General features: G+C 45.3%; 1 protein-coding gene across 1 annotated transcript; it reads left to right on the top strand.

The window, feature by feature from the left end:
• Positions 1 to 302: 302 nt before the first annotated feature.
• On the top strand, positions 303 to 24,965 carry NEMF (nuclear export mediator factor; the record flags this gene model as incomplete). Its single annotated transcript, XM_082000983.1, has 33 exons — positions 303 to 361; positions 1,642 to 1,710; positions 2,361 to 2,463; positions 3,336 to 3,461; positions 3,547 to 3,695; positions 3,909 to 3,976; positions 8,210 to 8,296; positions 9,251 to 9,327; positions 9,863 to 9,933; positions 10,024 to 10,099; positions 11,163 to 11,225; positions 11,543 to 11,620; positions 12,001 to 12,209; positions 13,971 to 14,156; positions 14,640 to 14,703; positions 15,228 to 15,316; positions 15,955 to 16,058; positions 16,464 to 16,526; positions 17,260 to 17,372; positions 18,003 to 18,060; positions 18,448 to 18,506; positions 19,000 to 19,120; positions 19,266 to 19,515; positions 20,385 to 20,427; positions 20,513 to 20,562; positions 20,940 to 21,087; positions 21,412 to 21,489; positions 21,571 to 21,765; positions 22,397 to 22,429; positions 23,295 to 23,401; positions 23,499 to 23,542; positions 23,635 to 23,714; positions 24,835 to 24,965. 33 exons carry the CDS (start codon positions 303 to 305, stop codon positions 24,910 to 24,912), a joined length of 3,198 nt encoding a protein of 1,065 aa, XP_081857109.1. The 3' UTR covers positions 24,913 to 24,965.
• Between the last annotated feature and the right edge of the window lie 45 nt (positions 24,966 to 25,010).

Here is a 25,010-nt window from a genome sequence, read left to right as displayed (position 1 = left end):
CAGAGAGACGCGGGCTCCTTTTGCCCGCGACCCGCACACCTTTTGCCCCCGGCACACGACTTTTGCCCCGCCGCACCCCCGCACGCTACCGCCTCCTGCCGGCCCCCGCCGGCGCGGCCGCAGCCCGCTGTCTCTCCCCGCCCCCCGTCCGCGGCTCGACGCATGCGCGGGAGGCGGAGAGCGCGCGGCCGCGGAGCGAAGAGACTTGGTGCGGGGCGCGACCCGTAGCGGGCGTTGGCGCAGGCGCGGGGCGCGCGGCGGGGCGGCCGGGGGCCCTGTGGGTCGCAGCGGGCGGCGGCGCCATGAAGTCCCGCTTCAGCACCGTCGATATCCGCGCGGCGCTCGCCGAGCTCCGGCAGAGGTACCGCCCCCTCGCCCCCCCACTCCCGGGCTGCCCCCTGGCGCGGGACCCGCCCCGGCCCGGTTGGGCTCTGAGGAGCGGGGCCCGGCCCGGTCGGTAGCGCCGCTCTCCCCTCAGTGGGGCCCGGCTCGGCTGCCCCCGCCCCCTGGCCCGGCTGCCCCCGCCTCGCCATGGCACCGGGGCTCTGTGGGACGGCTCTGGCCCTCGTCGGCAGCCCGGCTCCTCATGGCGCAGAGCTGTGAGGGCTCCGCGCACGCCCGCGCTCTGCTCCTCCGCGGTGTCCTGCCCCGCACTGCGCTGATCAGGTTGCCATCGTACTGCGCGCAGCCCTCCCCAGTGGACGATGCAGTTTTGCACTGTCCCGTTCTGGGGTGATTCCACCATCTGTACACATGGACTGCGTGGCCCCTGTGGGGAGCCCGGCCCCACGCTGTGCTGGGTGGTGGGCTGCCTCTCTCTGCCGTGTGCTGCGGCACTATGGGGCAGCACAGGGCCTGTCTGATGCTGCCCGAGTGGCCCCCAGCACAATCTTCCTGCCACAGAGCAGTGAGTCCTCTCTGCCTCCTCTGTCACACCCTGAGGGAAGGCTTGGTGCTCTTGAGCAACCCCTCGTTGTCCTGGTCCTGTCCCCCAGCTTCTCCTTGGGGAGCAGTTGAGTGCTCTCCCTTTCCTGTTTGTGTGGGGAAGGTCCTACTGTCTGTCATATGCTCTCCCATCCAGCTGGGAAGTTCTAATGCTCCTGACATCCATGCCCCATGGAGGTCTCCTACTCTTCTGGTGTCCAGGGCATTCTGCATATTTGGCTCCACGCTGAACAAAATGGTGACGAGACTGACACACCCTACCCCCTCCCCGTTCATTTCTGTGCTTGTATTGGGAATACTAGTCCTCCATGCTGGCAAAGGGCTACCCGTGATGCAGAAGGTAGCCCAGAGGAGCAAAGTGCTCCAGTCAATTTTATGTCCCTGACACAAAGAGAAATGCTTGCAGGAACTGGCAGCCTGGCCTCCATCCTGTGCTGGAGATCCAGAAGCTGTCTGGTTGCAGCTGGGGTGTCCGCAGTGGTGTTCTTGCTTTTTGCACTTTATCCTTTTCTCCATCTTTTGGTTGTTCAGCTTCCAGCTCATTCTATTAATCTTCCTTTGCTGCCTCTTCAGTTACTGCTTGGTAATTTATCATAACTTGCACTTCTGTATATTTTAATTATCACTGGGACTTTTTCAGATACTTGTATGGTTTGTGTATCGTATTGTCCAAAGCACGTATTTTCTTTTTGACAGCTTATTGGGAATGAGAGTAAACAATGTTTATGATGTGGATAATAAGACGTATCTTATTCGCCTTCAAAAGTAAGAACTTCTTGAAATTTCTTTATGCTGTTACTGTACATTTCTGTTGACAAGTGTGTGGCTTTTCTGACTAGTTTTCAGTGAAATTCTGTTGTTCTTTGATATAAAATGCAGTAATTTTTACCCAGGAAGTTCTTGGGAAATAGCATATGAAGTGTGGAATACTGTAGAAAATAAGCAAAAGGCCAAAGATTTTAGTGTAAAAACACACAGTTGTCATTGTTTCTTTTTGTGGGGAGGGAAGGGAGGAGTTGGAGGAATACAGAGCAACACTTAGTAAGTGTTGTAAGTGTAAGTAAGCAAGCCTAGGCCAAATGTGTGGTAGGGCTCATGTCATGTCACTAACCTGACCACTCCAGTGGTGTCTGAGATGGACCTCGTCTGCTTGCCTCCACTTGTCTTGGACAATTTTTAACTCCATTGCTTGCCAAGCATTTTGCTTGGCCACATTGTTTGTAAACTTAAAAAGTGGATGTCCTTTCACTGTCAGCAGCACTATTTGATAGGCATTACCAGTTTTGGCAACAGTGCTTTCTGTAGATGGCGTGCCGCTGGTTTGTGGTGCTTTGGTCTCATTCCAGTGCAAACTGGCATGTGGTATTGGGAGGGCTGCTCATGTGCCAAGTGGTGAGTCTTTATTTTGTTAACAGACCAGACTGCAAAGCTACGCTGCTGCTTGAATCTGGTATACGCATTCACACGACGGAGTTTGAGTGGCCGAAAAACATGATGCCGTCTGGCTTTGCAATGAAGGTAAACTAACCTATAATTTCTTTTTAATAAGGTGGCTGGATATCAGAAAGCAATATTTATGTTCTGTCCTTGGAGACAGAAGAAAATAGTTGAAGGATTTGCCTGGTGGATCCTGATCCAGCAGGTGACTGAAAACAAGGGAAGAGCAAGTGTGGACCTGGGGTCAACGTTGTTGATGTTCAGTGCCTGAAACAATGAAAATTTAAATTTATGAAGACTAATAATAACCTGCTGGACATTTTCTGGGATACTCAGACCTTTTGGAATTTTACTCCAGCAAAGTCCTTGTCATTCCACCTGGGTTGTCCAAATTTTTAGGCCCTGGACACAGCACCCTATGTTAATAGAGTCCTGCTGGACTTGGAGGGTTCAGATCTTGCTGCAAGCTGTTAGGCTGTGTTTCTGCAGGTAGATCTGCAGGGATGCAACCTGAGTGCTGACGCATGCAGGTCTGCTTAGCCCACCACCTCTGGATGCAGCCTCATTGAAATGACTCGGCAAAGATTCTCTGGAGTGGCTTTCCACGTCATATATGGATGCAGGATTAATCCCAGTTCTCTTTGTAAAATAAACCCTTTGAATTTAGCTCACTTGTTGAGCTAAACAAATACCAGTTTTGAATGGCAAAAATGGCTTAATGTTAAAAATCTGGATTTGTTACATTAACTATAAATATCAAGGTACTATTTTGCCAAGACCTGTCTTGTGTCTGTGTTACCAAGATTAGCATTTTTACCCTTACGGTATTTGTATTAAGTAAGAAGTGGTCAGTGTCACAGGAGGGATCTATAGCTAAGAATGTATTTCATTGTAAAATGTCACAAGCAGGTCTGTGTGCATCATCTCACAGACATTTTCTCCATTATTGACAGTGCCGTAAGCATTTAAAGACCAGAAGACTTGTCAGTGTAAAACAGCTGGGTATAGACAGAATTGTGGACTTCCAGTTTGGAAGCGATGAAGCTGCTTATCACCTGATCATTGAGCTGTATGACAGGGTGAGTGCAAAGCTCCAAACGTGTCCTCTGTAAGCCAGCATGTGAGTATGGCCTTTGCTGATGGTCCCCTGTGGTGTGCTCACAGGGTAACATTGTCCTGACAGACCACGAATACGTCATTTTAAACATTCTGAGGTTTCGCATGGATGAAGCGGATGATGTCAGATTTGCGGTTCGGGAACGATACCCAGTCAACAGTGCAAAAGCGCCTGCACCGCTGCCAACCTTGGAAAGGTAATTGCTTTTAGATGGTGTATGTATTGGAATAAACCCAAATTACCCACAACTGTGAAAGGCAGCATGCCTTTGGGTAGTCTTTTCGCATCTTACAGGCCATTTGGCACTTCTTTTTTTAAAACTGAAAATGTTTTGTAGCTTCTAAGTAATACAATGTAGTCTTAAATCCCAATATTCTTTGGAATGACAACTCTCCATTATCTTTTGCAGGTTAACTGAAATAATATCAAATGCACCCAAAGGGGAACAACTGAAGAGGGTTCTTAACCCGCATCTTCGTAAGTAATTGTGATTCATTAGAAAAAAGTAATTTGGATTAATTAGAAAATGAAATGAGGTCAACACGCGTTACGTTTAGATGATGCTCAAAATTAGAACAACTTCAAGCAGTGGTTTTTTTGGATGTTGTTCATGACAGTCTGCTATTATGTATGTTTGGAAAAACAATGAAAACCCTAAGCCTTTGAAAACAGAGTAGATTTTTTTGATTCCAAGCCAACTGCACAAACAGATGAACCTTGCTGTAATCCTGCAGTGATGAGGACCTGAGAGTAGCTCTGCTGGAGCTCTGACTTGATGCGTTTTGTCCAGTGTCTTGTGTTTAGTAGTACTGAATAGGAGATGTAATGGTACAGTCAGGGGAAGGATCTTGTTAGGAAGTGATTGGAGTATGTCACTGCTGCCAGTCCTGGAGCAAGGACCAATGTGGTAATACCAAGATGCTTGATAATGTCCATTTGGGTGTTCTCTGGTAGCTGGACAAAGCACACTGTGCCTCAGTTTTCCTGACCACAGAAGCAAATTTGCCTTGCATGACGTGGTCGGAACAAGTTTGATTTATGCTCCTGATTTGGCGGTGCTGATCAAGCACAGGATTGTCTGGTGGATACCCCTGAACAGCTCAAAGCATGTGATTTGCAGACCTGAGTGTTACTTTCCCCATGTCTTGCTTTTCTTTTTTACCACCCTTGTCCCTCTTTTTGTCCACCCTGGTCTCCTCCTAAACAACCAACCTGCTGCTAATTACTTTCCCCAATTGGTCCTAGTTTTTCTATATCCATACCCAAATTTGATATTTCTCATACTGTTCTCTGGGTAACCTTGGCCTTATATAGTGTTACTGATCTGATTACTGAGGCATGGCTGGCCTGGCAATGCGCCACTCTGTAAAACATCCACAATTCTTCCCTTCAGTTACCGTGTGAGTCTTGGCTGTTTCTTGCCGCACTCTTCCTTAACCACCTGGGAAACCTGGCCATCCCTCCTGCTGCTTCCCTAATTTTTGCCACTTTTCATGTTGGTAACTGTCGTATCCAGTGGTTTCTCACATAGTGCCCTGTAGTTCCTCACATCGTATGCTGTTAGCTTAACCTTGGGCCAGCGCCTGGTCACCCCCTGTCATTACCCTGCAGCCCTAACAGGCACACTGATACTTTCCTGGAAGAGTCTTTCAGTCCCAGCAGTCTTTATGTTTTACAGACTTCCCATGACTGGTCAGCAGGCATCTTTGTTTTTCGTAGGTTGGGTTGGATTTTCCTTCCATGTTTATTTACCAAATCTCTTTTTGAACCTGTATGAACTTCTGGCATCCATGGTGTTTTTGTGGTGAGGAGTTGCTTCCATGTCACATGAAGTCACCTCTTTTTTTTGTTCTGGAGCTCATCTCACCAGTTTTACTTGAGCCCTAGTATTGGATTTGAAGAGAAGGTGAACAGTTGCTGCCTATTTATCAACTCCACACCACACATTTTGTAAGTCTCGGTCATTTCTAGGCTAACCAGCCTACTGCATAGCCTACCTAGTCTTTCCTTGTACATAATCTGTTCCAAGCCTATGATGGTTCTTGTTGTCCTTCTCTGTACCTTTTCTAGCTTTACCTGTTTTGAAAAGGGGTAAGTAAAAGTGTACATAACATTCACAGTGGAAGTGCACCACGGATTTATCCTGTGGCATGATTTCCCTTGTTCTGTTCATGATTCCTTTCCTAAAAATTCCCAACACACAGCTTGACTCTTTTGTGTTTGCTGACAATTGAGCTTATTGTTTCCACAGGACCATCTGTTGTTAGGTCTTGCTCCCAAATAGGAATGATCTGTTGGACATATGCATAAATAGGATAGTCTTTCCTCATGTAGATTGTTTTCTGTTGTTTTACAGTGATCTTATGTCAGTTCTTTGTCTAATCACTCACTATTGCTCGTTCTTCTCCAGTTCTTCACAGCTGGCTGTTGTCTTTGTTGCTTAGACGAATTGTGTTTCATCAGTAGGCTTTGCCCCTTGCCCTTTGTTCCCCCTTCCCGGCTCAGTTAGGTGTATGCTGATCAGTGCAGGCTCTAGAGTAAGGGCCCTGTAGAGCTCCGCTTTCCTCCCCTCCCTGCGAGCTGACAGTTTATACCTCCTCCCTGTTTCCTGTTTTTCAGCCACTTTCTAATCCAGGCAGGGGCTATCCCATTATCCAGTGGCAGCTTGTTTTCTCTGAGAGCTTTGGGGTGAGCTTTGCTAAATGCTTTCTGGAAATCCAAGTAGACCATATCTATTGGACCTCCTTTGTCTTTGTGCTTTTTAACTGTCTTGGAGAGTTATGACGCAAAATACAAAACTGCTGGCTCTTCTGTGTCTAGTGCAAAGCTCACTGCTAGTTTTAGTCTTTAGGCTAAAAAGAGTTGATAGTTTTCTAGTCCCTTTTTAAAATTGCCGGTGCATTAACCTCCTTGTGCCTCTGCTGCTACAGGCAAGAGGGACATTGCAGGCTACAGTTAACAGTCTGGCATCTCCATCCTGAGTTGTTTTAAATGCCTGGCTGAGTACCACATGATCCTGAGGATTTGGTGCTGCTTGTTTTGTCTGTGGGATCCATCACCTCTTCTGACAACTGGATTTGAGGCAGATTTTCTGACATACTGCCTGCAGTGAAATGTTCCAGCCCGAGCTTCCCTGTGCCCCTACGCTATGAATGAAACTCAGGACATTAATTTTCCTGCTCTTGTCATACCTGAGTGTTCCTTTTGCGTCTTGATTGTTTCTTGAACCTACTGATTCTGGCAGGCTTCGTGCTTATGATGTATCTGGAAAAGGCTTTATTATTAATCCTGATAGGGTTTTTTTTTCTTCAGATTTTCTCAAGATTAATTTTGGCCAATGTTGCTGTGTTTTAAATTCACCTGCCAGAGTTTGGTCTCCCATTTTCCACAAGGGGCAGAACTTCGGATAACTTTTTACTTTTAACAATTTCTCCTAACCTGATGTTTAGTCATGTCAGCCTTCCTTGGATTTTTATGACACACTGTCTAATAAGTGATATGCATTTGTTCTGAATCTCCAAAATAGCATCTCTAAATAGCCTGCAGGCATTGCCTTTTATTGATTGTCTTAATTTCTTTCCTTCTAAGAAGCTGCCTTGCTTTATGTAATCTTCCTTTTTGAGCTGTGAATGCCTGTAGGAGATGTCTTGGGCTTTTGTTGTGCTGGGATGGATTTGGGTAAATTTTAGTGTCAGCCTTGTACTATGACATGACATCTATCCAGCCAGGCTGGGATGATTGAAACCTGATTTAGCTGTTCTGTGTCCTGCTTTCGCAATCTCTTGGCTGTCCCTTTGCACATTAGGGTGATCATTATAGTAGCCCTAATACCGTATGTACAAGATGTAGGCCTGGGTTTTCATTCCCATGGGATTGTGCTGGGTCTTTTTTCAAGTGGTTATCATCTTAATTTGATTGGACTCTTAACATCCTGCTCACCCACTCTGAGGTCACCTGCATCATTCTAAGCTTGATGCTGCACTGTCCCAGTGGTTGTCTTCCTTGCTCCATGTTTCTGTTTCGCTTGTTCTCAGTGTTCTAAGTTAAACCTGGTTTTCCGTGGCCCCATCTTGTCTTTAAGCACCTTTGTAGCAGCATGTATATCTGTTTTCATTTGCTACTTCTCTGCACCCTGTTCAAATGGAGCTGCATCTGTCATTTGTCACTCGTGTTTCACATATGGCCTTGCTGTTTTTTTCCTAGTTCTTCATTTGAAGCTACAGAGTTTGTATGGCTTCACCCTTTGGAATACCTTATCCCAAGCCAGGCATTTTGCCACTCTTGTTGGGTTTCCTACACTCTTCAGTTCAGAACTTTCCTACGCCTTTTTAAATGTAAAGGTTTCATTCATTTTGGCCAATACGAAGCCCATCCTTCCTGTATATCCTATTCTGTGCTAGACCTTTCCCAGTTCCAGATGAACCTAAGCATCCTTAAGTTTGTAAGAACTCACCAACTGTGAGCTGAGACCCAGCTGCTCTGCCCAGCAGTGAGCGTTTCTGAGAGAGTCACCGCAGGAGTCTCGATTACCTGCTCTTTCTGGGCTCTGCCTCCTGAATTGGGGACCACAATTCCCTTGCTATTCCCATCCTCTCTAAGGATTGACTGTAGTTTCACATCCATACCTTGTTAAAACACTTCTTGTAATTTCAGTGTAAATACAAATTTTATTGTGAATGTTTCCACAGATGATTCTTCTTTTTTTAACAGCTTACGGAGCCACTCTCATTGAGCATTGCCTTATAGAAGCTGGATTTTCTGGTTATGTCAAAATAGATCAGCATATGGAAAGTAAAGGTATGTAGTAAATAATATTTTAAAGGCTGTACTACATATATAGTAATTTTTATGCCTGTGTAGTATTTTTTTCCAAAGAGACAAGTCATCTTCAAGCCTGTAGTTCTGGCCATATGGATATATGTTTTAATGTTTTTAGGTTGGGGACCAGCTGTGTTCACATTAAAACTCTTGAATTGTGCATATATTGGAGATAAAAGATCAGGCTCCTCCTATAGTCTAAATGGTATCTCATTATAAAACCACCTTACACATCAGGTGAATTCTGGCTAAGTAAAGGGATGTTTTACAAGGATCCTGCATTAGAAGAGTTATCATCAAAGTCTTCCTTTATCTATAGCAAACACAGTGGGAATTTGATAAAGTAGCAGCTTTACATTTATTGGGAAATGATGGATTTGAGTGTTAAAGTCAGAATAGATTTTTCTGTAGTCTTATTTTTCCTGTGTGATTTATATTTGACATAAATCAAAAGGATTTTTTACTTCCTACTGCATTATGATGCTATAATAAATCAACTTTGTAATAAACAAATAACTTCTCACAGCTACTGGTTTATGCTTTGCCTCTGTAGTTTTATTTTAATAAATTGCTAGCATTTGTGTGGTCTTTTTTTTTCCTGAAACTTGAATTATTATTTCTTAGAAGTACCTATATAGATTTTTCTAAATTAAAAATTCCCCAAATGTAAAATGCATGCTGAAGTTCCTGTTTAAAATGAACAGTAACTGCTGTAGTGAGGCACCAGGGGTAAAGGATATCTGCTATTTTATTTTTGAGACATGCTAGGATCCTACTTAGCGTGGTTAGGTTGGACAGGTTGCTTCAGGCATTTAAATGGAAGAGCAGTTGCCTGGACCTTTTGTTGATTTGCTGTTCTGTTGTGTTTATATAAAGATATCTTTCTGTTCTAGGTGTTTTAAAATATTCCTCTCCTCCCCCCTCTCTCTTTAGAAAATGTTGAGAAAGTGCTTACTGCTTTAGAGAAAGCAGAAGAATATATGACACTAACTGACAACTTCAATGGAAAGGTGGGTCTCCATTGGGCAACTTGGTTATTGGTTATGCAGGAATTGCAGAATTGAACTGGTAGGCAGGTATTGTTCAGCACATGCTTGTTCCTGGTGTTATCAGCTACAGATTTTATCCTGTGAGCTTGGGCTCCAGGTAGTGATGGGGAATAAAAATTGCTTCCTTGCACTGGATGTGCAGCAATTAAATAATTTACAAGCAGGTTATGTAGGCCCTATGAGAATTGCACTCGTGCTTTAATAGCAGGTAACACTGTTCTGCACAGAAACTGTGCATTTATGTGATAAGCTGTAGGATAGTCCTGAGGTTTGTAAGAGTTCACCATTTTTTCTGGAAGAAGTTGGAGTGAAGACAAGCAAGCGGTCAGGGCTTTACTCAGTCAATCACATTGCTTCTGCCACAAGGGCTCTCTGCTAGAATGATTTACTATCTCATGCTATCAGTAGGTTAGCACCTAAAACTTGCTGCTTTGCCAAGATAAGGGGGATGCTTTTCAAAGACAAACACTGATGACATATTTATGTATTCTTTTAGGGTTATATTATCCAGAAAAGGGAGAAAAAACCAAGTCTGGAACCAGATAAACCAGCAGAAGATATCTACACGTAAATACTTGAAGTATTTATTTCTTTTTCTACTAGTCTGCATAACATAAATTAGTTTTCAGGTGATAATACCAAATGTGTATTTTACAGATATGAGGAATTTCATCCTTTCTTGTTTTCTCAACATTCAAAATGTCCGTACTTGGAATTTGACTCATTCAATAAGGTACAGTGCTTTTGCTGATACTGTACTTAAGTGCTTTAATTGACTGATGCTAAAAAGAGTAATTAAAATATACTGAAGAAGTTGTCAGTGAAAACATAGACCTTGGAAGAGATGATTAATTTTATGGATAAATATTCTATTCAGAAAAGGCCAACTAAAACAGGGCCTTTAGGTTACTGCTGAGCAGCATTGTCTTTATTAACTCAGTTAGATCCCATAGCTGAAATACGACATGTGGCATGTGTACACGGAGGTGTGTATTGAACCTGTAAGGGAGGAGGCTGTTACCAGTTCTGGTCAAACATTTTGTTAGTGGAGAGTTCAGATGCTGAGTTACCGCTGGAGGCAAGCAGTCATCGGAGTCATCACATTTATACTTTTCCAGTGACTATTTTGAAAGCTTCAGGCACCCGATTTAGTATTTCCTTGAGTGTTGTCCTTCCTGGTCCTTGACTCTTTAATACTTGAAATCATTAACTGCATGTTGTTCCTGACCTTGATCTCCAGAATTCCCATTTCACTTTCCTACCCTGCTTCTTGGCTGAATTTCTGTCATCTCCTTCACAGCACTGATATTCTAAGCAGCCTAAAACCTTCCTCCTCTTTTGTTTTAAGCACAGTGGCTGGCAGCTGGAACACCAGGAGCAGTTCTTAGGCATACTTTCTAGGTTTTTTGTGTTTGTTTTTTTTTAACTGACCTATTGAAGCAGCAGGAATTCAGGGCAGACGGGTCGATCACTGCGTCATTTAATCTGAAGAGCACACTGAGTCAGACAGCAGCTTCATTTTCATCATTTCTTAGCAAAAAATGTGGGCCATAGTTTGGCCACTTATTTACTTGTGCACTGCCCCTGGTTTGCAGTGAGGCATATCCTTGAGTGTCTTGCTGAACCGATCGCATGTGAAGGTAAAATGGAGGAAGTTACTGAACCCTGTTTTAGCATCTGTCTCCTCTTCTAGTGCTTTGCAGCCACCTCTCTTGAGCGGAACCTCCTCTTGCCTGCTTGTTGCTGGTATAAGTTAGTGCAGCTTGGAAATTCTTAAAACTGATTTTCTCTTGCAGGCTGCAGATGAGTTCTACTCCAAGCTGGAGGGACAAAAAATTGATCTGAAAGCATTGCAGCAGGTATGCACTCATCCAAGAGTGAGGCAGCTGAGGTGGCTCTCTGAGCTTCAGATGCTTCATTTGGTTCTTGTAGCCTACGTGAGGGAGGTGTCATTTCTTATTTTTGCCATGGAAATGCTGAGTCAGTGGTGGTCAGGGACGGGTTGGTTCTGCTTGGAGTACAAGTAACAGAATTAACAAAAATACTTTGGAGACTCTGCATCTCTTAACGCTATTGTATTTTTCTGTGCTGGAATGCCCTATTGAATGTCTTGCAGTGATTAGGTGGTAGGATGCCATTTGCATATATATTTTTCAATCTTTCTTATTTTTGAAAGGAAAAAGAGGCATTGAAGAAGCTTGAAAATGTCCGTAGGGATCATGAGCACAGACTAGAAGCTCTTCAGCAAGCTCAGGTAAGACTGAGGGGTTTGTTTAACCAAGAAGATACATAAAGTTTCTTGAAGAGTTGTACCTGCTGGTCTGCATTGCTATGGTCAGGGTTAGATGCCAAAGTGAAGCCTTCCGTTGTCACTGAGCACCCTGAGCACCCTTCATGGAGCCTAGGCCTGCCCAGTGGGACTCTGCTCCCTTGTGAGTGCTTTGTCCCTCTCTTGCCAAAACTTCCTTGTGCCACTCTGCTTGCAAGAGTCAAATTGGCTGTTGTCCTATGTGATCACTTCAAATGCCATTCTTGGATTTTATCTCAATATTAACTACTACTTTTTTTTTTTTTTAAACTATTGCTGAGTGTGTGTTTAGCTTCAATGGGTATAAACTTTTTTCTTTCCTTAAGGAAGCCGATAAGATAAAAGGAGAGCTTATAGAAATGAACTTGGAGATTGTCGACCGAGCCATCCAGGTGGTCCGTAGTGCATTAGCCAACCAGATAGACTGGACAGAGATCGGAGCGATCGTGAAAGAAGCTCAAGCGCAGGGAGACCCCGTTGCAAGTGCAATCAAAGAATTAAAGCTTCAGACGAATCACATCACAATGCTGCTGAGGTGAGTGCATTGCAGATCACCTGTACTGAATACAAGTAGGACTGACCATGTGAGCTGTATAGAAAACTGGTATCATTTTAGCTTGTACGTTGGTATTTAAACTGTTCAGTTTTTCTTATAGCAGCATGAAGAGAACATAGTTCTGTGAGCAGAGGGGGATACCTTCTTTTTTGCTTTCAAAAATAATAGTGATGTGGTTACTGTAGTAGCATTTATTTTATTATTTTTAGAGTCTGTCTGACTATATTCTAAACCATTGGAAGGTGTCCTAAAGCAGTATAGGCTCAAAGTTCCAGTCTGTCAGTCAGCAGTTAACTCTCTGTGGTTTACTCTTCTTTCATCTAAAATTCACGTGAGATCCTGCCCGTTTCGATGCTGCTGACGGCTAAGGCAGTCCAGTGAAAGGCTGATGGTTCAAGACTGCGGATGTTGTGAGCTGCAAGTTTTGATGCTGGTTCTCGTAGAAGTCCTGATGAGAGAACTAGCAGTGGGGCAGTATTTGGAGTGTCTTTAAAAACCTTATCTGACACTGTATCGGGATGCTAGAAATAAAAAAGTGAGAATTTCTTTTTTATAGCTAGAACTGTATTGCCTCTTCTCCCAGGTAACTAGCGATAGAACGAAAGGAAATGGCCTCAAGTTGCGCCAGGGGAGGTTTAGATTGGAGATTAGGAAAAATTTCTTTACTGAAAGAGTGGTCAAACATTGGAACAGGCTGCCCAGGGAGGTGGTTGGAGTCACCATCACTGGAAGTGTTCAAAGAACACGTAGACGTGGCACTTCGAGGCATGGTTTAGTGGGCATGGTGGTGTTGAGTTGATGGTTGGACTTGATGACCTTAAAGGTCTTTTCCAACCTTAATGATTCTATGATTCTATGAACTTCTGGTATGAGAGCTGTAATATGGCAAAGTTAATTTATGAATTTTTTAGTTACCTCATTTTCAGAAATGTTAATGTATAGAATAAACCTGTTTTCAGGAGTGAGTTCTGTGTTGGCAACTGTGTCATCAGTCTCTCCTCTCCATCTGTTTTTGTAGTGAGTAGTGATCACTTTGCTGGTCAAACTGTTCAGTCAGTCCACCAAGTGTTGAATCGTGCATCCTTAGTACAAAGGACTACGGAGATGTATTTTCCTTTATGAAGAGCATTATTTTGTGCTGCTTCACCACCTTTTGCTACACAGACTTAGTACAGCTGTATCAAGCAGGATTTAATGTCCTGGCGAGAAGCAAATACAAATCCAGCTAGTGTGTGCTCAGCATACCTCTTTGAAAACAGTGTAGCAGATATTTTTTGAGGTTTTAAACCAGCATGTTGCTGTCCTGTTCAATGAGTCAGCACGATGATGTAACTCTTCTCTTTTCATGTGGTGATCACACATAGAATGTCTTGTGTTTTACTTTATTAAAGTAGATTTTTGGAACTGTTCTTCATTTTAAGTCTAGATTTTTCTTTAGGTTGATAGCATGGATGCATGTCTTTTGATAGGAGAAGTTGCCTTGGAAAACATTACTTTCTTGGATTGGAAAATTTGGGCTCTTTATCTTCTGCTTTTGTTTTCTTTTTTCTCCCCAAACTTTGGCTGAGACCAAGACATAAACGAGTTTGCATGTAAGGCATCCTGGGGCCTTCCTGCAGCTGCACAGGGAAAATGGTTTAAGGGTTCCTTAGGCCATTGCCAGTCTTCATGAGAGAATAGAAGAGTGAAAGGCTAAAAAATAACCAGTTCACTTAATCATATGATGTCATGTGTTTTTAGAAACCCATATGTATTATCTGAAGAGGAAGAGGAAGAGGAGGATGCTGATTTAGAGAAAGAAGAAACAGAAGAACCAAAGGGAAAAAAGAAAAAGAATAAAAACAAACAGCTGAAGAAACCTCAGAAAAACAAACCGTCATTAGTTGATGTTGATCTCAGTTTGTCTGCATATGCCAATGCCAAAAAGTAAGCTTTACAGTAAACGTGCGCTTTGGTAGTAGAAGTTTCTGTATGCTTGCAGTTGTTAGTGATAATGTCATAGGAAGAGCTCTGTGTATATCTTGTTAAAAGTTAGAAATTGAAATGGGTAGCTTGCCCTGAGCTTGAAGACATGTGTTTTCTTGGTCCAAAACCAAGTATCTTACTGTTGCATAGCGGCTAGTCTCTAGCTATCACATTAATTTAATTTTGAGTACAGTTCTGCACAGTGACACATAGAACAAAATGGCTACTTTTGCCACACATTAACCCCAACACAGTGCTCTGTCGAGGACGGGACTGACTTCATCTGGCTGCTTTTCTCAGGTGAAAACTAAGCTGAAGAACTGGGCTAAAAAAAAAATCTCAAAAGTGAATGCTAATGGCAAATGTAGAGAACTGTGATAAGTACATTCTAAAAATGAGTGCATGTGCTGAGATTTCAGATACAAACAAACTTGTGTTTTGCAGGTATTATGATCACAAAAGACATGCAGCTAAGAAAACTCAGAAGACAGTAGAAGCTGCAGAAAAGGTATTTTTTCTTTGTTTTTAGAAGATACTTAAAAGCACAGTCCCTGTCACTGATCAGTGGAAAATCCTAACTTGGTCTCTGTAGTCCTAATGAGACATGAAAGGTGAAAACAACCAACCAGGGTTGTTTCATTCTTGGCTCTTAAGCTGACTGAACAGAGGATTGCAGATCCCTGCTGTATAACCTGCTTTCCACCAGTAGCATTGCGAACACATAAGACAGGTGCTTGATGGCGATGTTGACCAGTACTTATGGAGGCAGGAGTGGAAAATCAGTGGAAATCTGTACAGTCAAAGAGCTGATAATCTTCTCAGGGGGCAGCTATCCGGGGTGGAGATTTATGAGGATTTTAGGGCAGCTATTTCACATGTGCGTGAGGGGAATGCAGGCCTGTGAACAGCAGTATGTGGAGCCTGCACTCTGAAAAAGTTCAGAGAAATTTCCTACCAACTTTCCTACTGTTCATTTAGAAACTTTGTGATTCCTGTGCTGGTGGATTCGAATCACGCTTTCTGTCTAAATAGGCATTTAAATCGGCCGAGAAGAAGACGAAGCAGACGTTGAGGGAAGTTCAGACAGTTACCACCATTCAGAAAGCAAGAAAGGTCTATTGGCAAGTACAGTTTCATTGTCGTTATCTAATGTACTGTGGATGTGTGCAAATTTAGAATGACTGTGTCAGGCTGAATTTTCGCTAGCTTAGAAGTGGAGCTAATGTGATTTTGAAGCACTACAATTTATGCTGAGTCATCTTACAATTGCTCCTTGAAGGTGGTGGCCTGATCCTGTTAGTGCCTTTGCCTGGGAAAGTTCCTTTCAGTGGACATGGACTTGTAGTTTTTTGCTTTTAACACAGCTAGGAATATGGTCTTAGTAAAAACAGGGAACTTCACTGCTACTTTCTGGCAGCTCTGTGAAATAGTAACAGTACATTTTAAAAAAAAGCAACAACAAAAAACCAAATAAAACCCCAAATCTTTTTATAGTCTAACAACTGAATTATGAAAATAAAAATAAATAGGAGGCAGCTGGACTTTGTGGTGATGGTACTTGTTTCATCTCAAAATATCGTTGGCAGTGATGTTATATTTGTACTGTGCCTTGTTTTTATGCCCCAGGCACGTGGATGGGTGTGAAACTATTTGCAGTGCCTTTTGTAAGGAGTAGATGCCAAGATGGGTATTCTTAGAGTTTGTGATGTTCTGTTAGTTCCAGGCATTTTTTACACAATGGCTTGATGTAATTTGGCAGGTTTGAGAAGTTCTTGTGGTTCATTAGTTCTGAGAATTACCTTATTATTGCTGGAAGAGATCAACAGCAGAATGAGCTGATTGTAAAGCGGTATCTTAAACCAGGTGAGAGTCTGATTAAGCGGAATGTATTGGTTCCTCTCTTATTTTCCAATTTTGTACTTGTAAAAGAATGATATGGGAAGGTCTGTCTGGTTTGTTCTGAAGTTGAGTCTTGGGTAAAAGGGGACTTTGGTGATGGTGAGTCCTGGAGACTGTGTGTGTGTTGTCCATGGAGTGCTGGGGGGTCTGCTGTGGCAGACTGGAGCCTCCAGCACTGTGGGTTATGAATAGGTTGGGTGGACTCCTGTCAGGAGCAAAGGAGTTGATTTTCCCTGGGATGGACTAAAAGGCTTCTGTATCCTCTTCCAATCCTGCTCCTTTCCAGCTAATGTTAGAAACCTTCATCTTAGCTTGAGTGGTCTGTATAGTTACCACATGTGCGACTGATTTGAGTTGCTTCTTTTCCAGGGGACATATACGTGCATGCCGATCTGCATGGAGCCACAAGCTGTGTGATCAAGAACCCATCAGGTACCTTGTGTGCGGCTGGTGCAAGGACTTTTAGAAGTCTGGGGGCACTGTGAACTGGCAGTCTCTGCACTGCGTGTCTGAGCCCAGCCTGGTGAGCTCCCTTCCCCCTTACAGTGGTACACAGCTCCAGCAGACGTTTCCCTCAGGATGTGAGAGGCATCAGTCCTTCCAAGATCAGGTTGTCACTGGCTGCTGCTGCTTCCCAGCCACGACTGACTGCTTGCAATTGCTCAGTTGAGCTCCTGGTGGGAAGGAGCAATGGAGACGTGCTCGCAGAGAGAAGCATTAGTTACTGGCCGCAGGGACTGGAGTCCTGCTGAGACTTCGGTTGGTGGCATAAGCAGTTCGGGTGCCGAGGGAGGGTGCTGATCTCAGCAGAGAAGTGTTAACGTGGTGGGATGGATCTCATGGGAGACCAGCTGGGCAAACCCTGCCTGTGCCCCGTTCCTGGGAGGTGGTAGAAGTTGGCCTTGTGTTGTGAGGAGCACGGTTACTGCTCCCTTGCGGGGCTGAGGAAGGAGCAGTGGCACAGCTGCCTTCAGCTTCTGTTAGGGAGCTGTGAGGAGCAGCTGCTGATGCTGTCATACTGCCTTCAAGCTTAGCCAGGTTGTGTTGTCTCTGCCCAGAGCCCCTGGAAAGCTCACACACTGGATTAGGGTGCGTGTGGAAGTTGGAGAATTTAATCTGTTATGCACGGATCTCATTCACTGATGTGTAGGGTGTTACTTTGTAGGTGAACCGATCCCTCCACGAACCCTGACAGAGGCAGGCACAATGGCCTTGTGTTATAGCGCTGCCTGGGATGCCCGTGTTGTCACCAGTGCATGGTGGGTCTCCCACAACCAGGTAAGGACACTCGTGCATGAGCTTTGCAGACATCTGAAGGAATTGGTGTGCAACTGCAGACAAAGTGTCTCTGTGTGAGAACTGGTAGATGTGGGTGAAACTTCTGTTCTCTGATACTGTTCCTTGTGGGTTCTCCCTGGCTGTGCCACTCTTAGGGCCGGGGGTGGAGGGGTAACCTCTGATATGACATGCACATGACAGAGGATGTGCTGCAGGCTTGGCTTCTTACTAACAGAGGGAAAGGACTTTTATTGAAAAGTAAGTTTTCTTTTTTTTCAGTTGGACTTCTAGCTTGTGTATTAACTACAATCTTGCTGTGCTTCCAATCCACTCAAGGGTAAGGGCGGACAGATTACATTAAACTGAAGGTCACAGTGCCTTTAGTGTTCTTATTTCCTGAATAACCCAGTTACTCACACGGGACTTCTAAAACATAGTGCCAGTGTGATTGAATTGAAACATCTCTTAGGAAGATACCCTACAAAGGACAGGAAGAACCCCTTGGAAACAGAGTCCTTCTGCAAACTGTTCCCATAAGTTAAAATGCAGTTTGCTTTAATGTTGCTGTTATTACACAGCGCTGTCCTTCTATGACAGATACTCTTTATAGTATATCATGATTTTTTTTAGGTTTCTAAAACTGCACCTACAGGAGAATACCTCACTACTGGAAGCTTCATGATCCGAGGTGAGACACAAAGGAACAGCGTGAACTTGACTTTCGGCATTTTGTCTGAAAATGTTGTGCTGTCCTGCAGTGGCAGCCACCTGAGCTGCCCCCTCACTGTGGCAGCCAACAGATTCTGCTTTTCTCCTGAAAATCTGTCCTGAGTGGTTTAGACTGAATATCAGGCAGCTGCAGCAGCATTTCTAGCTGAGGCCCTGGGCAGAAGATCATTAGCTAAGCTGCTTTTGAGTTTCTTCTGTTCTGTTGTCATCCAAGAGAGAGAACAAGCCCCAGTGTAATTTTTTGGTAGCCTGAAGCCTCTAATAAAAATGAATTTTGAAAATACATCATGTATTACATTAACGTAGCTGTTAAACCTCCTCATGAGTATCTGCCTTTGTTTTTCAGGGAAGAAGAATTTTCTTCCACCTTCATATCTGATGATGGGCTTTAGCTTCTTGTTTAAGGTACTGCTTTCTCCGTGCAGCTCCTGCTGGCTTTTGTAATTTGGTTTGAGCTGTAGGAGGCTTATTTTCTGGTTCTTGCTTATCAGTTCATTCCCAGTTACTTCTTTTCCCACTGGGACAAATCCCATAAAATGCTACTGGCTGAAGATTACTCTGCTTTCATTGCCATTTTTTCCCAGTTTGCACTGTCTCCATTTAAAACAAACAGACACTGTGAACATTACTATCTCTGCTAGATTTTTATACCAGCTCTGTTTGAAGCATATGCATGTTTAGGGAGGCTGCTGGTTGTGCAGCTATGTGTGTCTCCTCACTAGCTGTACCTTCTAGGTTGTCAGACTTGGGTTTCAGTGTGCTCGTTTAGTTTTCTTGCCTTTTGAATGGCAAAATGTTCAAAGGGAAAGAATAAAGCTGAGTCAGGTGCTCTCTGAATGGGCTAGCAAAGATCACTGGTGCTGGTACTGGCTTAATGTAAAGGTGCCTCTTTTGTTAGGTGGATGAAAGCTGTGTTTGGAGACACCGAGAAGAAAGGAAGATCAAAGTACAGGATGAGGATCTGGAAACGGTTTCCAGTGGTGCCAGTGAACTGGTGTCTGAAGAAGTAGAGCTGTTAGGTACAGTGGATGTGACCGGGGTGCTGTGTGCACTGCTGGCAGACGGGACCATCTGGGGTTTGGCATTTAGTTCCCTGCACTGTGTTGTGGGTTGGTTTGGTGTTTCTAATGTGAACTGAGTTTTTTCCTCACCTGTGTGCCTCAGAAGGAGGAGACAGCAGTAGTGAAGAGGAAAAAGCAGAGTGTCAGGAAGCACCAGAAGATGTGGAAGCCATGTCTGAGAGTAATCGTGATGAAGGCGTTGCTGATGTTCCTGCACCAGAGGGTGACTCTGAAGAGGATGATGGAGAATCTGAAGATGAAGCGGAACATCCAGAGTCAAAGAGTGAAGTGAAGGAGGAAGAGGTAAATTACCCAGATACAACAATCGACCTGTCGCATCTTCAGTCTCAAAGGTAAGTGAAGAAGCAGCTGCGCTTATCGGCAATGGGGGAACTTCTGAGGATCTCCATACTGTTAAAATGCTGTCAAGACAAGGGCTGTGATGAGTTGCCATCACTTCTTTCACTGCTCAGCTCTGCAGGCTGCCAGAGTGCAGGGCAGCAAGCCTGTACTGTGGAAATACTGCCATGCTGTGTACCATTCCCTGCCATTTTTCTGCATGGCTCTTCTTTGGGGGCTGCTTGCTTTGGAGCCCCCTCCAAAGGCATGCACATGGGGGTATCTGTCTCTCTCATCTCTGCTATTCCCTATTTTGGCCTACGCATTCCTTGACCAGCACACACTGATTTTGCGCTTCAGGAGATGGCTGCTCCTGTTTTCTTTTCAGAGCTGTTCAGACCTGAGAAACTGGTGAGTTGTTTCTGCTCTGCTAAGCTGGTGCTGAATTACTGCTCTGCATTTGGCTGCAACATGAGCTCATCTCCCTGTTGTTCCTGGAAATGACACTCCTTAGAGGGTGCAAGGAGACAAGATTGAGTGGGTGGAAACGGACAGCTCTGCAGGGAGTACCACAGCTGAGCATGGGAATGTTCCCATGTGCATGGGAAGCAGAGCATCGAAGGTTCCTTTAGCGTGTACTGTACCCAGGCTTTGTTGCTTGTTTGTGTGTGTGCGTGAGACAAGCTGGCAGAGATCTGAAGACTTGTTTTGTAAACTGCATCCCGGTATTGCTGCCCTTTTCCATTCACCAAAGCTGGGATTTTCAAGAACTAGAAAGCTGAAAGTGATGCAACCAAATTAGCCAATGTCTGGGCTATGGTAATGCATCCGTGGTTGAGCTGCTCTACGCCTGTTGATGAGCTCCATTTTGGTCTCCCCACAGATCGCTGCAGAAAATCCTCCCCAAAGAGGAAGAACCCAACTTGGTAAGCTACCAGCTCAGATGTTTGGCAAAGAGCAGTGTGAACTGCTGCTGGACATGGTGTTCTCTAACTGTGTTTCACTTCTTAGAGTGACAGCAAGTCCCAGGGGCGAAGGCATCTGTCTGCCAAGGAGAGAAGGTGAGAGCCTCTTTGTGTTTGCAGTGAGGTGAGTGCCTCCTCCCCGCCCCCTCTCCAGGACTTGGGTGCAGGGCATGACTTGCAGCCTCCCAATCTGGGCTGGTCCATGCCCATTGTCTGTCCTGCATTTCCCGTGTGGGTCCCGCCTGTGGGATGGCAGCTGCTCGTGTCCTTCGGGAGTCCTGGTTGTGAACAAACAGTTTCTTGTGTGCCTGTGGGCTCGAGAGGCTTTACTGAGGAGGGGTTACTTCCAATGTGCATGCCTCAGGTTCCCCCATAGCCCTGTGGCAGGGAAGCAGGGTGGTAACGCTGGCAGGAGAGCAGCAGCCTCTCTTGTCGCAACAAGGCATGGTGCATCAAGTGATCGTTTTCCTTAGAGAAATGAAGAAAAAGAAGCAGCAAAGTGACTCTGAGAACTTGGAGCTGCCTGAAGAGAAGCAGAGAGAGTCGGAGACACAGCCTCCCCCTGCTCCCAACACCAATAAGGGTGTGCCAGCCCCTCAGCCCATCAAGCGGGGCCAGAAGGTAGGCAGGGACCACGTTTACCCATGGGTTGCGCCATTGCCATGTGAAGTGTGGACAGAAATGCCAGGTTTCTGTCAGACGTCCGTGGCTGCCTGATAGTTTTAGGCTCTTGGAGGTTTCAGGATGATGCTGCTGGTCTGTTAGCATTGAGCACACTATGCTTTTCTTGCCGAAACCACAGGTTACTGGTGAACTGCTCTGAAAGAGGTTCAGGAGACCTGGAAGGAAAGTGCATGTGGGATCAGCATCTAGGTGTTTGTCTGTGGATGCAAAACTCTGCAAAAGTCATTGTTTCTAAAGCTGTTGGTGTTTTCTCTTCTGCAGAGTAAAATGAAGAAGATGAAGGAGAAGTACAAGGACCAGGATGAGGAGGACCGGGAGCTCATCATGAAGCTGCTGGGGGTGAGTGAGATTGGTTCTGCCTTCCCCTGTGGCACAGTTGCTTGGGTCGCTGGCTCTGACCACCTCTGTGTGTAACCACAGTCTGCAGGGTCAAACAAGGAGGAGAAAGGGAAGAAAGGGAAAAAGGGGAAGACAAAAGAAGAGCCAGCAAAGAAGCAACAGCAGAAACCCAAGGCTGTGCATCGTGGTGCTGGAGGGGGCAAGGAGATGCTCCCAGCAGGAGTCCTGCTGCACGAGTCGCAGGACCCAGCCCTGGAGGAGCAGCAGGATGAGAAGGTGAGCAGCACGCTCGCCTCTCCTCTGCTGTCCATCTGTCTGTCCCTTCTCACCCTCTACCGTGACTCTCCTGGCACTGTGTAGCTCTGTTCTGCCAGGGAGGCTGAGCAGCTCTTGCTGGTTTTGGGGCACTGTGGAGAACACTGTGCCTAATGCCATGACTCTGGGAGCCTGTTCGTTTCAAGAAGCAGCAAAAAACCCTGCAGCAATCTATGTGTATGCTGCGTTCCCAGCACAGCCAGGACGAGGGCTCGGAGGAGTACCGAGCCCCACCACGCTGATGAGGATCCAGTTAAGTCAATACCTCCCACTCGGTGCAGCTGAATCATAACTGAGTGCTCTCCAGGTCTGTTGTTGTGAGTCAGTATCTCTGAATCACAGCCCATCTCTCTCCTCCCAGCTTGGCGTGTGCCAAGCAAATCGGAGTTTTGAAAGAAATATTCCCCCTCTCACCCACATAGAAGTGCTCTTCTTACCTTTGCTTTAAAATAAGTTAAATTCTCTTTGCAGTGAGGATGTGGCTTTCTGTGTACTGCTGATAAAAGAATCTATTTTCTCTGGGGGCTGGGGGAGAAAAAAAACAGTTGTGTGCTCATTTCAGCTCTGATGTCTCCTTTGTTTGTGTGTGCAGGAGGAGCAAGACCAGGATCAGCCAGGAGCTGAGGTAAACGCTCGTCTTTGAAGCTCCGATTAAGGGCTGAGGAGAAGGCTTTATTCCTGCTCAAATAGGAATTATTCCTGCTTTATTCCTGGCAGGCCCCACTGCAGCACGCAGCTGCCTGTGAGTAGGACCAGAGGCGCAGGCTGGGGCTGGGGCATGTGCACCAGAAGGCTATGGCTCTGCTGTTAAAGTCCCCTATTTAAAAAAGAAATGTAACCTCTTTTTTCTTTCTACCCTGCTTATCTCGTCCATCCCCTACAGAAACTAGGGGCTGGCTAAATGGAAGTTTGTCCCTTGCCTTTGCCTCTGGAGGTGTTTGCACCCCCCAAGTACTGGTGGCTCTGGGGTGGAGGGTGGCACAATACGATGCAATGCAAATTGCTCTTTAGAAGTTTATTTACATATAAAATTGCTTCAAAGTTTCTGATAATTACAGGCTGTGGGTGTTGCTCAAGGCTGGAAATAAGTTGCTTTCTTTAAATTCTTTAATGAAGGAGGATAACGGTTGTCTGGAGGGGGAAGCTTTTGGTTACCCTGTGAAGTTCTAACTACATTTGGGCATCCTGTTTGGGTCATTTAAAACTAAATCCATCCTGTTTCAAATGATGTGATTTTAGTAATCGAAGATGGTCAGTTACGAATCATAGCTTGGTAATTCCGTGCCAGTGAAGTGAGTGATAAAGCTGAATTCAGTACGTTTCGGTAGCCCCATCACGAGATCTGACACACAGTACCTGTGGCATTGCAGTGGCTCTTGTAGCTCAGCTGGAGGGGGAGAACCCTTCAGCCTCTGCCACGGGTGAAACCGGTAGCTGGGGGCTGGAGAGACGCTGTCTGGTTTCACAGTGAAGCTCCTTTGCCCGTTCAGGAAGGCGAGGCATTGCTGGACTCCCTGACGGGCCAGCCGCACCCTGAGGATATTCTGCTCTTTGCTGTTCCCATCTGTGCTCCCTACACAGCCATGACAAACTATAAGTAAGTTGCAGTTCTTTCTGTGGGAAGGGTCTGGCAGCAGCCTGCGCTGGCCGGCAGGAGCCTGTGTGCTACTTACAGAAACCTTTTCTTTTGAAAGGTATAAAGTCAAGCTCACTCCAGGCACCCAAAAGAAGGGAAAAGGTACTGTATTAAAGCACTTGAATCCTTTTCAGTGCTCTACCTACTGAAGCCAACACGTTTTTACATACTGTTTCTTTCCTGTGTTTTTACAGCTGCAAAGATTGCTTTGCATAATTTTATGCAATCCAAAGAAGCTAGCGCAAGAGAAAAAGACCTGTTCCGCAGTGTAAAGGTGACTAGTTTTTCTATATAGTTTCTGTTGTACAAATGTAACAGCAAGCAGCAGAACGCCTGCTAGTGCCATTTTGGGGGTAAATACTTCCAAAACCAAGTGCGCTATTGCTTCCTTTTTAGCAGTGTTGTCTTTGTCAGTACTGCTGGGGCAGAGGTACTGCTTAGGCTGGAAAGAATAGTTAGAAATTGGGCCTTAGCTTTCTGTATTGTGTCTCTCTTGATCTAAAGTAATGTATCTGACAAAAGCATTATCTTCCAAAAAGTCCTCTCATTTTGGGAGGGGAAATTCCCACTCCCACGGGCAGCGTTTGGAAAGGGCAGATACTTCCGCTGGGAGTACAGCTGGGCTGAGGCAGCGCCCTGCTGTGCTGCTCATGCCGGCTTTCGCCTGCCCCTCTCCACCTACAAGGTGCTTACTACGGGCCAGGTGAACGTGTGGTCTCTCTGCTCAGGCAGGTCTGAGCCCGCCCAATGCAGTTTTCTTCTACTCTCTTGCCATTTCCATCTCAAATTGGCACCATCAGTCTGCAGCACTCCCATATCTGGTACCGGGGAGAGAGCTGCTTCCTTGCTGTGCTCTCCTCCCTTGCCGTGCTCTCCTCCCTGGCTCCGTCAGCTGTTCACACCGCAGCCCCTCGGTCCTCCTGCACTGCCTGTCGTGACTTTGTCCTTATTTCTCATTTCACACCAGTGATCCCCCTTTATCAGGCAGCCTAGACTGCTCTGTGGCAGCTGCTTGTTGGCCTGCAGTAGTTCACTGATCAGAAAAACTGAATAGCAGCAGACTTCACGTTGACTTTTTGTGGCACCCTGCCTGAAAAATGCCATTAATGGTTAATGATCTTGAAGCGAACAGGTAGTGCCCAGGGAATCGCTGGCCCAGCCAGCCCATCTGAATCGAGCTGATGTGTGGAAGCTGCACAGAAAACCATTAAGTCAGTCAGTCTTTCGTTAATAAAACATGGCGTGAGAGCAGAAGCCTGATGACAGCCTTGTTTGGGGGAAAGCTGGCAGAAATGGGCACCCCAGTCCCTGCCAGCAGACTGGGACACACTACTGGAAGATGTCAGTAAATGCTTTTCCATCATGTTCCTTTTCTCATCTTTAATGTTTCGTAGGATACCGATCTGTCAAGAAATATTCCTGGTAAAGTGAAAGTATCTGCACCTCATCTCCTGAACAGGAAAAAGAAGTGAGTCAGTATTTGCATTTCTCACCACCGAACTGCCAGAATCCAGCACCTGCGGATGAGGACAGACCGACCGACCCAGACTGCTGTTGATGTGACAGGATT

This window comes from Phaethon aethereus (genome assembly GCF_964289735.1).
Source record: "Phaethon aethereus genome assembly, chromosome: 5".
Taxonomy (NCBI): domain Eukaryota; kingdom Metazoa; phylum Chordata; class Aves; order Phaethontiformes; family Phaethontidae; genus Phaethon; species Phaethon aethereus.
The sequence above is the reverse complement of the archived record's forward strand: the minus strand, read 5'-3'. Positions and strand labels throughout refer to the sequence as shown.